This window comes from Pyrgilauda ruficollis, unplaced genomic scaffold (assembly GCF_017590135.1).
Source record: "Pyrgilauda ruficollis isolate IOZ18807 unplaced genomic scaffold, ASM1759013v1 scaffold47, whole genome shotgun sequence".
NCBI classification, from domain to species: domain Eukaryota; kingdom Metazoa; phylum Chordata; class Aves; order Passeriformes; family Passeridae; genus Pyrgilauda; species Pyrgilauda ruficollis.
This window is the reverse complement of record NW_024526266.1, coordinates 3,935,400-3,948,790: the sequence shown is the minus strand read 5'-3', so window position 1 is coordinate 3,948,790 and position 13,391 is coordinate 3,935,400. Positions and strand designations below refer to the sequence as shown.

Below are 13,391 nucleotides of genomic sequence, written 5' to 3'. Positions count from 1 at the left end.
CTGAAAATTTAGACTCAGATATCCTCCAGAGAGATAAGATCCAGGATTACAATCAAGTCCTTCCATGAGGAGGCCCCATTGTAAGTCTAACCTGTCTCACTGAAAGGCTCTTTTCCTGAATGCAGCACAGGCTTTTTGGGTGGTTGTAATTTGGTCTGGAATTCCTCAGGAATTGAGAGGTTGTGAATGAGAGAATCTCATCTTTGAGCCTGTGAGCCCAGGAGGAAAGCGCTCTGATCTTGGTGTGGAAGTCCCTGGAATTATCGTGGGTAGATAAAAAAACCTATCAAAAAACTCATGGTTGCAGCAGTGTGGAAGAGTGTTTCATCTTCAGTATCCAGATGTCTTTTTAACACCAAGACTCATCCCCACTATTCCTTGGTGTTGAGTTTCTATCAGCACCAGCTTTACAAAGAGTGCTGGAAATGTCTGAGCAAACTCTGGCAGTCAAATCTTGCCCTGGGTCAAAGCCTAAATCAAAACAATGCCTTCTAAGAGATTTCTTCCACGTCTAACACCTCCGATGAGCAAAGCCCACCTCAATTTTGCTTCCATTTCAAAAATCTTCACAAACTTGATCGCTGGTATTTCTTACACCACTTTTCCAGCTCTTCAGAGAGCTTCTTCTCCAACTTCTCTGATGTCTTCTGTGTTCTGACTGTCTCAACTTCCACCTCCAGTTCTCCAGGACCTCTAGTTTTCTCTAAAGTATCTGACAATTCAAATGGTACCATGAATAAACAAACAGGATAATGGAGTTCACTGGAGCTGAAATCAAGCCATCCTCATCTGCTGCCTCATTCCACCTACCACCAACAAGAGAGATCCAGCTGAACCTCTGAAGTGACTTTGGTCATGTCTACAAGATTCCTAGTTGAAGTCAACAGCAATGACACACATGCATTGAGAGCACAAGATTTATGGCTTCTGTGACTTTTTGTGGTGTCTCTACTGTGGCCAAAAATGAGGGAAGAATGGGGTGATGGACTGTGTAACTCATTAGCTGGACAAAGCCACAGTGCAGGTCCAAAATCCAGGGATGATCCAGCAGGACATTTGTTCTTTTTCACTTGCCAAACATTAGGGACAGTGAAGGCATGACCAGAACAGTCTCTGCTGAAGCAGAGTCCTCTCCAGTGGTGTGTTCTGGACACAAACTGAGGAAGGCAGAGAAGACACCTATGCCTGATGAAGTACATTTCCAGGCAGCAGCTTCACAAGAAGATTTTTACAATACAAAAGGATGATCAGGTAAAAAAAAAACCAGCTCAGGACAATTTTGGCCACTCTGCACTCAAGATTTCACTGGATGCCATCACCTGTGCGTGGCCCTTGAGGACTCTAGCTGGCAAAAGGCTCTGCCCACATAAAACAGCTTTCATTTGCCATGTGGTTTTTGTGCTGAGGTTGTCCAGGAAATCAAAGTGAGGACGGGGAGTTGTTAGCCCAAATGAGCCAGACTTCTCAGCTTATTTGAACATCTGGCCAATAAAGCCCAACCGCGCGTATTCCGGATGAAAAGGTGTTTGACATTCAGGCCTGGGTGACTGAGGATGGGGGACCCTGCTCTCAACCTGCCAGATGGCCAGACAGATGCAATCCTTGCCCTTGTCAATGTGTGGCCAATCTCTTTGACTGACTGTAGCCATTCACTGATCTCCAGTAACATGGGCATCAATGAGAGAACAGATGGGCCTGCGTGGTCACAGCAGAAATGAATTTAGCTCCTGTCCCAGGTCCCACTGCATCCAGTTCCACCTCCTCTTCCAACATCACGGCCCTCCAGGGACTGCACTGCTGGTCATTTTTTTCTCATGACATGTCCTCTGCTTACTTTCTTTCCACATGCTCTACAATGTATTTAAACCAAGAAGTCCTACAAATTCCCAGGAAGTCCTATCTTTGCTCAGGCTACTTCCTCACCAAAGTCTCAGCCAATGATCTGGGAACAGAAGAAAGTCCACGGTGTAGAAGGAGAGGCATTGGCCATCTTAGCTCTTCATCTCTTCATCAGCTTTCATGATCCTCCCTGGAGAATTCAGCACATCCAATGGCTCATGGTCCTGGACACAATTGTCCCAATCTGTCTCAGACATGTATTTCAGACCTAGCATGTACAGGTTTGCTTCTTGCTGCTAGGACCTACAGGACAACTGAAGCAGGGGCGATCACTTGATGTCCTCAGGACATGTCTTTGTCCCAAAATGTGACCATGTAGGGATGCTTGACTGAGCTGTTACATCTGTGTGGTTCAGCTGGGAGGATCTCAACTGTCAGGAGATAAAAATCCCACACAATTCCAGCTGTCTTCTCAGGAGAGGATCTAGAAGGACACCCAAACCCACCACCTCTGCAAGCTGACCCAGAGCAACCAGAGCCTCCCCGCTGCTCTGCCACTGTTGCAGCATTACAGGCAGGGTGTGGGACCTGGGCCAGGTTAGGAACACTTTATTTCTAAGCAGAAGAAGGATCTCTGTGGCCTGCAAGCTCCCCTCGCACTGCTTTAGCACCACTGACACTTCAGGCATGCGAAAAGAGGTCAATGACTCCAGACTGCAGACAAGTGAGCCACAAAGAGGACCCAGGAGCTCAAGTTTTCCCTGTTAATAACAGGACTGTTTGTCCTTTCTTGAAAGTGCAGTGTTATCCAGGGATTATCTCAGCTGTTTACTGCAGGGCACTGGCCAATTTATCTCTGAAACAACTGCGTTACTGCCTTTGGGGAAGGCGAGGAAACAGCCCTGCTCTGGAGCACTATTTAACAGGTCAGGCACTGAGGAAATGCTTATTCTCCTATGTGCAGCCCAGATCCTAACCCACTCAGGCAATCTGAAGCTGTTCCCTTGCTATTCCAGACCTTTGGATCTGACTCCAGCTGAAGAAAGAGGAAAAGAAGGAAAGCTGCATCTCTTTGGTCCGGACTGATGTGGGCTGCAGGACAGCATCACAGGCAGCAGGCCTCTCCCTCTACACACACAATTCTGCCCTCTCCAGCAGAATTCCCTCCAGCCTTTTCTACAGGGGATGTTAACACCAGACAAGCCCACCTGGCCAGGTATTTTGTGTGAGCTCTTTGGAAAGAATGACATTTTTGAAAATGCAGTTAAATCTTCATCAGTTGAGAGAACAGGAGGGGAACAAAAATCCCCAAACCAAAAAGAATCAAACAAAACTCCAGCAAACTGTCTCTGCAGAGCTCTGCTGCATCCACCTAAGCCCTCAGAGCACCTGAGCCAGAGCAGACACACCTGGGTGAGGAAGAGGTGGGAGAGATTGTCCTGGCCAGAGACCCATGTCACTGCTTCCTCCCTTTGTGTGACCCCTGACTCAAATGCTCCAGAGCCAGGGGTGTTTCTGGAGTGTGATTCCTCTGATACCTACAGAAGCAGGGTTGTGCTCACTACAGAAGCATGTCCCGATGGCAGCCAGCATCTGCATGGCCTGTGTGACATCCTGCTGCCCACCATCCTCTTTGCTCCCTTCCTGCCTCTCTGATAACACCAAGCATCACATCCCCAGGGAAGGGCACTGTGAGCAAACACTCAGCTCAAAGGCTCAAGAATGGCACATTCCCACTTTCCCTCCCACCCCTAAAAAGAAAACAGACACACAAATATTTGCATGGATTACAAAGTATATGGCACTCATGAAGTTTTTTTTTTTTCCTCTCCTTGTAAACAAATCCCAATTTTCTATTGCTCTTGGATCCGCAGCCCCTGATCATTTTTGGGTTGGCCAACCTTGCAGCAGGCACCAAGCATGAACTGAGTATCATTCTCTAGCAGAGGAGTTGAAATCTGGGCAAAGTGCTCTGTGCCTTTGATTCTCAAAACAAACACATGGAAACCACAGCAAATGGGAAGAGGGGAAAGGGAAGGGAAGGGAAGAACCCATGAATTTCTCTGGATTGCACTGACACAAAGGGAAAATAAAATTCACACAGAGCACACTCTTGCAGGTGATCCAGACACTGTCATGTAAGCAATCAAAGAGATAACCACAACAGAAAGAAAATCAAAGGATAAAAATTTACCCACAACAACCCCCAAAATGGCATGAGCTAGGACATCTCAGAAATGCTGGGGTTTGTCCATTAGGATCACTCATGCTCTCAGCCCCAGTGAAATAAAATCATTACACAATAGCTTTTCTATTATTTTTTTTTCTTCCCCCAAAGTGCAAGCAATCCCAGCCATGGTTTGTGGACCACTTTTCTGGTTTTGTGTTTACCATCCATGCATATAACCCCCAGCACAGCACCACCAGTCACAAGGTACGATCACATCCTTTTTTTCCAACAAAAAACAGAACAGGGAAGGGGAAGAGGGGAAAAAAAAGGAGAAAATAGGTAGGGAAAAAGCAAAGAAAATAAAGTAACCCATCCCCCCTAAAAACTCAACAAACCCATTTCCCTTTTTTTTTTTTTTTTTTAAGACCACAAAAATGAGCAAACCAGACCCAGAGAATAAAAGCTGAAATAACCAAAAGGAGAAAACAAGAGAGAGACTAGAGGGAGAGGGGAGAACGGACAAAAAACCAAACACTGACAACCCAAAACAAAAGAAAAATAAAAACTAACCAGCTGAATTGGGAGTTGAGGGTGAGTTAGCCTGGCTTCCATGGGCTGACACGTTGGTAGCCGTGACAGCCGTTTTGGCAGCATAAATATTGGCTTCCTCTTGAAATTTACCTATGTTCTTCTTGTACCGGATTCTCTTATTTCCAAACCAGTTTGATACCTAGAGCGAGTTCAAGAGGAGACAAGGACAAGTTAAGGTTTCAGCTCTGCCAAGTGCACCTGGGTGAAGAAGGTGGATTAGTTCAGGTTAAGCAGTGCAGATTCTTTCCCCCCTCAGTTTTCCTAGCACCTTTCACCCGTGTGTGCCACACCAAGCCCAGGAAAGGTGACAGGAGCCCCTTAGGAGCACTGGGTTTGTGTGGGTGTAGCTGGTTCTGCTGCAGATGGGATATTCCACAGGAACCCATAGACCCATCCCACAAAAACCTTAAGGATTCAAAAAAACACGACAAAGTCAAATGACCCGAAAGTTGCACAATTTGAGAACAGCGTGTGTCATTTTTATTTGCCTCCTCCTCAGTATCCCTTTGATGGGATAGATGCCTGACTGATCAGAGAACTGACTAGGGCCTGGCTGACACACAGAATTGCCTCAGTCTCAGCAAAGCTCTCTTTTGATCCATCTGAGGGGAATCAGGGCACAAAGCCAGAAGTGGATGCTCCTTGTCCAACTGAGCTTGGCTTTGCAAGGTTTAGCATGAGCCACTGCATGAACCAGGAACTTCAGGGGAAGGATGGAGAGGAAGCACAGGACTTGTCCTAAAACCTAACTTTGGTCCCAGGAAAGAAGTGTGTGCTTTGAGAAAGGGTGGGAGATGTTTCTACTGTGTTTGCCCAGAGACATGCTGATGATATTCCTGCTCACTTGTGGGCACTATCTCACACTGAACTATTTCACAGAAAACATGGTAAAGATTCAACCCCGGAAGCAGCTCTCAGCTTCTTCTTCATCAGCACTGAACACAGGAATCAGGGTAATGTCTTCTTATGTGCAGTTCTCTAAGCAGAAGACAACTTCCAGCCACTACTGACTTTGTTTGAGGGAGCATATCAGGATGAAGGGAATGGGCCAACAAGGAGGATGCTGCAGCTCTCCAGAAATGTTCCAACACTCCTAGGACTGCTTGGAGCTGCAATCTTGAGCTAGCAAGACCAACCCCTTCGGTGAGATTCCAAGGCAATCTCCTTTTGCTTGCTGGTGAGCAAGCACATCAGCGCTCCCTCTTCCAAATAACGTGAGCAAGAGCCAAAGACACAGAAGACAATAATGGATGTTCATCCTTTGAAGCCCATGATTTCTTCCTTATCTTAGGGAAAGCTTGGGCTTGTGTTGATAACTGAAACCCATAAGCTTTTATTCCTGTGCTGCTTTCTATCTGCAGTGCTTATTAGAGCATTCAGCAGCTTCCAAACAGAAGTGGCTCCATCCACCAATTTAATGGCTACTGAGCTACAAGTACCAACCCTGCAGAGCAGGAACGAGAAAATATAACGTGCAGAGACTCAGATCAGCGCCCAGCCCAGATCTGGGAGCAAACATTTTGATGGCACCACAAGGAGGCTGGTGCTGTTGGCAAGGAACTCCATTCCACCTCTTGGTCCAGCTTTGTCACTAATGACAATATGCTCCTTCATGATCTTTCCACGTGGACATCTCCTCATGACTGCTCTTCTGGCTCCCCATCCTGGGTGAACTCTGAGCAGCATGGGGCAGGAGGTTGGAATACCCAGCCACCACAACCTATCTGCATTTTAAAATCTGTGAAGCACCTGCCTAATCTGATCAGACTCTGAGTTCATATCAGCTCTGCTCAGGACTTGCACACATTCATGGGACCTGTGTTCCCACTGAGTCTCAGCAAAACCAGATCTGGATGTGTGTTTGTTTCTGCCTGATTTGGATGAAGAAGGGAGGCAGATTCTGGAGACAGGCACAAAGCAGCTTGATACACACTCAAAACCACCTCCTAAACGCAGCATTCTCCTGGGCATTTTGTCTTTGCAAAGGAGAAGTTGTAAGTGTGAACAGATGAATTAGAAGTGAGAGGGGAAGCACTGGGACAGCTGGAGCTTTACTTAAGCCAATATGTGCTGTCTCCTGTTGCTAACTGGGAAGAAGCAACGTTTGGGTCTTCCAGCCCAGGGGAGGCAACTGGAGTCACTCAGCAGGCACTCAGCACGGTGATGACACCTTCCCCTGGATGCTGCTGCTCCTGCTGAAGGCAGACACGCTCCCACAAGGACACCAGATGCTGCTGCTGTCTGCAGTTTACTCAAGTGACGAGCAGGCACGTGCCTGGGGCTGGGAAGCAGCCCAAGGCAGGGAATGCCATGGGAGCCTAGAGGGGCTGCTCAGCTCACGTGAGGACAAGCCTACCACAGGCCACAAAGACTGGCTCTCAATCACACAGCCTGCTCAAAAAAGAGAGGAAATAAAGAAGGGCAGGCCTCAGCAATGTATGGCTGAACGTTTCAAGGGCTGGCTGTGCTCCTCACAAATCACAGCAGCTCCCAGGTCAAAGCTACAGGCTCCAGGAACTATGTGGCTTCCTTGAACATATGGAAATAATTCATTTTGTCGTTACTAACCCCCATGTTCTGAGGGATGTGCAAGTCAGGGAGATGTCATGTTCTGCAGCACAAGGGTAATGACTGAGAGAAACAACACTGAGAAATCCCACCCTCACTGAGCACAAACTGTTGCACCCAGGTCTTTCCCACCTGGACTTGTCCATTCTGTCTTATCAAGCAAAACCTGCACAACTCTTCCTACTGCTTTTAATCCCTTCAAGAAAGGACTTTCAGATCAAACAAGCTCTTCTTGCAGGCCAGGCCAGAACTAACTCCTTGAGGAGACTTTGCCCCTCTGGGTGCTGCCACATCACTTCGGTGTTGTCAACACCTTGGCTGCACACACAGCTCCAGGGAGCCTTCATACCTCCTACATCCACCCTCAGACTTTCCTTTTCCATCCATAGCTTCAATCTGCAAGCACCATCTGCACTCCCACCCACTCTCACTAACCTGCACTAAACAGATTTAATAATTAAATGCTCAACACTGGACATGACTGACTGGTCTGAGGTCTGGAATACCCTTCCCCATGCTGAGGTTACCCACTGGTCCAGGCTTTGAGCTGTCTTACCTGTGAGACTGTGATGCCACATTTCTTGGCTAGCTCTTCTTTGGCTTCCTCACTGGGATAAGGGTTGCTGAGATGGGAATAGAAATACTCATTCAGGATTTCCGTGGCTTGCTTGTTGAAGTTTCGTCTCTTCCGCCTTCACGTGAAGAAAGAATGGGAAACAGAAGGAAAAGGAAAGGGAATGAGCACCAGGGATACAAAAATGTAATGCAATTTTAGATACTCTTGAGTTTCCCACTTTCCTCCCCCCTCCTCTGCTTGCATGGAGTGCAAGACTCATGGCCAGGAAGTTTCTGATCTGCCCCTTGCTGGTGACTGCTCTCTCAGCACCTTTCAAAGCAAGCAAGTCTCCATCTCAAATTTATCACTGTATCCTCCAGCTCACAGCAGAGTCTGAAAACTGGCATCCAGCTCCTCCACCTGGGAAGGTGACTCCTGACACCTGGCTGTCGTGACCAAAGACAGTGCTACTCTGCAAAGCTCTGTGATGAGGAAGGAGGGCTGGATATATCCTTGGGGAAGTCTGTTCCATTCACACCTAGGCATTATTACCTGTCTGCCATCTCTTTCCTTGTACCTGTGGTGTAGCTGCCTCTCCTCCCCACAGCAAGCTACAGTCTGCACCTAACCAGCTTGGGAAATGAAATAATTTTACAGCAATTTGAAAATCTGGGACAATAAAAACAGTGGGAAAAGAATGGGATTCTAGGGGGGACAGGATGGCCTGGAGGATAAATTTTTATCCCTAAGTGAAGTGCACGTTTCCACCACAGAGGCTTGTTGCAGTGTGCCACAGGATTTCCTTCTGCCACAGCAAAACAGGGTGTGCAACTCTCAAGGTACAGCTGGGAGCCTCACTGATGGATGTTTTGAATTGCAGTCCCCTCCCCTGCTGAGCCACAGACCACTAAGGGATAAAGAATTCCCAGAATTCCCAGAATGACTGGGTTGGAAGAGACCTTCAAGATCGAGTCCAACCCATGCCCTAACACCTCAACTAAACCATGGCAAAAAGAAGGCAAAAAACCCCTCTGGCTGAAGACACATCCCTTCACTGCGCCCTCAGATTACTCCAGAACCAAACCTGCCCAATGAAGGTCCCAGACCCGAAGCACACTGCAGAAAGGTTTGGTGGGCTGTGGGCTCACCGTGCGTCCAGGAACCGCGAGCGCAGGATCATGACGGCTTCGCACGTGCTCTGCTTCAGCTGCATCTGGATGGAGCTGAACTTGCGGTGGATGATGCTCACCATCCGCTCGATCTCCTTGGGCGAGATGGGCCGGGTCCGGCTCTGCTCGCGCAGCAGGTTCATCACGTGGGTGGTGAACTCGTTGCACGCCTGGGATGGCAGGAAAAGCAAAAGAAACCCCAGGATGGGAAGGTCATTCGGTGGTGTCGAGGATGGGGCAGGCAGCGTGGCTCCGGGAGGAGATGTGAGCGCTGGCCTCCATGGCAGGGGCTTTCCAGAGCAGGCTCAGTGCTGCTGCTCAGGGGATGATGCCTTAGGATTTTAGCTTTTCTATTTTTCATATATTTTGTAGTTTTTTTCATATAGAGTGTTAGTTAACTCTCTTCACGTTTTGGTCAGACAAAACAATTCCTCTAGGCCTGAAACTCAAGGACACCCTCTCTGCCTCAGGCCCCAAAAAAGGTAAACAAAAGTGAATTGGGAGGGTAGCAAACTGCGGGCATCTGACTTCATTACCTGAAGCTGTAATTGGAGAATGAACTCCTGAGATGCAAATAGACCAAACTTGTATCTGTCTGAAAAACTCATGACATGGTCCAACTTGGGTGTAGCCCCTCAGTGAGACTTCACTCAGATCATCTCCTCTTGGCACAAAATAAAGAGCATTAAAGGCAGAATCAGCACTGATTGCCGTGCTGACCCAGAAGCAGCCAGACTGAGAAGCCAGGGGCTGAGCTCCCAACAGCTGGATTGGAGCGAGTGGGAAGGAGGTGGAAAAACCCTGAGCCCTGGTGTTGCAGGACTGTGGGTGATGGTACCAGAGATGGTGGACCCTGAGCCCTGGTGTTGCAGGACTGTGGGTGATGGTACCAGAGATGGTACCAGAGATGGTGGATCAGCAGAGCCACTTGCAAAGCCACTCAGTGGCAAAATCAAACCCTGTTAGTGGGTTGTGAGAAGGAAAGATGTGGCCCATCCCACCCTCTGGGCCTGGCTAAAGGCTTCTCTCACCTGGGTGTCTCTGAGGAACAAAAGCAAAGCAAAAACAGAATCAGAACATCAAACAAACAAAACTCCTGCCCAAGGGGAGGAAGAAGCAGGAGGTCCTTCCCTGAAGCCTTGAAGTCTCTCCTTGGACTTGGGCAGCAGAGGCCACAAGGTCTCTCTACCCCTCTCCAGCCTGAAAGATGATCCCTGAGGTGCTCTCCACTCCCACCCATGTGGGATGGCTGAGGCTCCTCCCTGTGCCTCAAGGGAGTGACAGCAAGGGCTGAGAAAAGCCACCAAAGGTCATCCTTCCAACCAGCCCTCTGCCTGCTCCCTGCCTGCCCTAAGGCTCTGCCAAAATGCCTCTCATGGCACGACTGTGCTTGGCTGCTGCATTACCAGAGCCCTGCCTGGCCACCCTGACTCCAGCTCTAACCCTTCCCTCAGCCTGGCCAACGTGGCCATGGGGATGAGACATCCCCCAGCCCCACCACGCACTCAGTTAGCCAGGCAAAGTGGAGCTTTTACTGGATCTAAACCAGAGATCTGAAAGCCCACCTGGGCCCTGGCAGTGGAGCTTGTCCTGCACCCAAAGAGGTGGTGCCCTCTTGTTCATATCCATAAACCACAATCTTGGGGTAGAAACCACAAGGGCAAGGGGCACAGCGGCCAAGAGAGGTCTGCAAAACATCTGGAAGCACTTGAAAGCAACTGGTTTTGAGCACTGACCTGAAAAGCTCTTCATGAAATTGTCAGTGTTACTAATAGCTGTGTTCATAACCCAAGTAGTTTTTCTTTTTTAACAGTAATTTACTACAAGAATTTTTTTTTCTTTTCCCCCTGGAAAGAGAGCTTTTCAAGGAGAAAATATATTCAAGGAAGATCCTGATTCAAGTCCTGCTTGAACAGTTGTCATCATTGAGGCCAGCATATCAGAGAGGCCTTTTCCTTCATAGAGCCAATTCTGGGTAAGGTATCAGGGGAGGAGTGAAAAGTGAAAATCCAAGGGGCAACACACACTGTGGCTGCAGCTCTCTTGACAGAGAGCAGCAGGCACAACTTCCCAAGGATTTTTCCTGGGGAAGGCAGCGAGAACCTCAGAGAAGTAGAGAAAACAATTCTTTCTCTATTTACTGCTCCTGTTGTTTTGCACACGTGGAATGTGTTATGGAGATTGTTTACCCAAAGTGGTTTGTTAATTGGACACTGGTGAAGGTTCTTTTGATTCCTTGGCCAATTGGGTCCAAGCTGTGTCCTGGCTGCCTGCAGACACTCACAGGTTTTTCTTTAGTATCTCTTTAGTATAGTATAGTATAGTATAGTATAGTATAGTATAGTATAGTATCTCTTTTGTATGTAATTTAGTATAGTATTAGCGTAATACAGTACAGATTAATAAAGCAATTGTTCAGCCTTCTGAATCATGGAGTCAGAGCACATTACTCCCTACACTGGGGGCACCCTGCATTGATACCCATACCCTTCACACCACATCCCAGCATAAAACCCCAACCCTGCCAAGCCTAAAAAGGCATGTTCTCACTCCAACAACCAGAGCCCATACACCTAACAACAGATGTCAGGAGCGATCCAGGCTGTGCAGATCCACGCTCTGCTCCCCACCAGCACGAAGGAGCCTGTTACCTGCTCGTACTTCTCCAGCTCCGTGTGGTAGATCTGTCTGATCTGGGACAGCTTGGCTCTGTAGTCGGAGTGCTCCACCGAGTTGTCGGAGCCGGCTCCTCCGGACGCGGCGGCGGCGGCGGCAGCGGCGGCCGAGCCCCCTCCTTTTTCGGGGCCCGCCACCCCCTCTGCCAGCAGCATGTTGTCTAACCTCATCAGCTGGGGGTCCGTGGGCTCCTCCTCCTGCGCCCCCCGGATGCTCAGCACTGCAGAAGACACAATGGGGAGAGGAAAACCTGAGTCACACCTGGGTTTTAATTCAGGGAAGCTGGTCCCAAGCTGGACTGACCCCGTCAGCAGGGGTTTTGTCCCTTCCCAACAGGTTCCCCAACAGGTTCCCCAACAGGCATCCTGATGCTGCAAGTACTCAGCACCAAGCTTGGCTTCACTCATCACTGCTTGGCACTCCAGCTCCCTGCTCCTCTCCCTGCTCCTTCCCGCAGGACAGAAGTAGGGCAGACCTGGCAGTGAGCTCACCACAGAGCTAGCCCACAAAGCCACACTTTCTGCTCAAACAAGAGGCAAAACTCCTAGCAACAGCAACCAAAAAAACCAATAAATGTACCCATGCTTGCTGCCAGAAGGATAGGGACCATATCCAGACTCAAGCATGAGATGGGAAGTTGGAAGGGAAGTCTATAGCCCTGATTCCATCTCGCTCAGGGGTCCTCTCATGTCACCCAACATGTCATTTACATCAACCCCAGTTGGCAGAGAAAGACTCACAGAGCCCGGGGCAGCTGTGCCTTGGTTTCCACATCCTGAAATACAGACTGTGGAGAGGGCTTGAAGTCCATGCTTTTAGCCATGCACTGGGACCATGTCAAAAACATGTATTAAATGAATTTTATTCCTGGAAAAATGCCTTTTCTTTAAGAATACAGTCTTCCCACTGATGTCTAAACCATGCTGAGAAAAGGAGCAACAATGAATTAATCCTCCCAAAGTGATTTTTCAAAAAAAGAATCTTCCTCCCATCTTTGTGCTCCCTGCCTAAATTACTGCTCCAAGTAAAAGTTATCCTGTGAGGTCTTTCCTGGAAAAACAACCCAACTGCTTGGGATGTCCCATGCCTGAAAAATGGAGGTGCCCTATGTGCTCCCAGTGCTCCCCTCCAAGGTCTGTGTTCCAACACGGAATGACAACGTGAGATTTCCACATGCACACGTGCACAGCTGCATAAGAAATGACATAAATAAAAGAAATCCTTGATGAACGAATTAAAAAGGGCATTTCCTAAGGGAAAACAATCATATTTTCCCCTCTCATCTGGCACAGGGGCTCTGAGCACACACACACCCCATGAGCACACACTCTTTGCCCATCCAGAGCTGGGAAATGCTGCCTGGATTTTGATAAAGCCGTGCCTGCTGACAACTGAGATGAATTTGACCCCCTCCCAATCCATGGCACAAACAAGAGCAAGTGATTATTCCTGTCATTTAAAATAAAAAAGTAGGGGAAGATCTGTTAGCAACAAGAAATAAAATCACAGCAGCTAAAAAACCCCAGCAACCACCGGGTATGGTCTTCCCACTCTGCAATAAGTTAAAGATACAGCTATTATCAGTATAAAATTGAAGTAAAAGACCCTGTTGAGAGGTTTGGTTAAGACTAAAAAGAGCTTTTCTAAAAAGCCTCAAAGCCTACTGAAATTACTATTTTCAGGACATTTCATTCATTCATTTAATTTTATTTTATTCATACATTTGGATCAGTTACTCATTCATGCATTTATGGGCATTTTTTTGTGATTAAAATATGCACTGTCAACAAAGGTAGGAAGGTGGGCAGAAAAAAGCCCAAGA

At 48.1% G+C, this 13,391-nt stretch overlaps 1 protein-coding gene across 2 annotated transcripts in view; it reads right to left on the bottom strand.

Annotated features, from left to right (window-relative positions):
- PBX1 (PBX homeobox 1) overlaps positions 1-13,391 on the bottom strand; it is a 125,979-nt gene that overhangs the window by 13,603 nt on the left and 98,985 nt on the right. For both annotated transcript variants that reach the window (XM_041478994.1, XM_041478995.1), the window contains exons 3-6: positions 11,545-11,789; positions 8,873-9,063; positions 7,725-7,860; positions 4,580-4,739 (exon numbers count right to left, since the gene is read on the bottom strand). In XM_041478994.1, the coding sequence (XP_041334928.1) occupies positions 4,580-4,739; positions 7,725-7,860; positions 8,873-9,063; positions 11,545-11,789 (732 nt within the window). The remainder of the gene's footprint in view (positions 1-4,579; positions 4,740-7,724; positions 7,861-8,872; positions 9,064-11,544; positions 11,790-13,391) is intronic.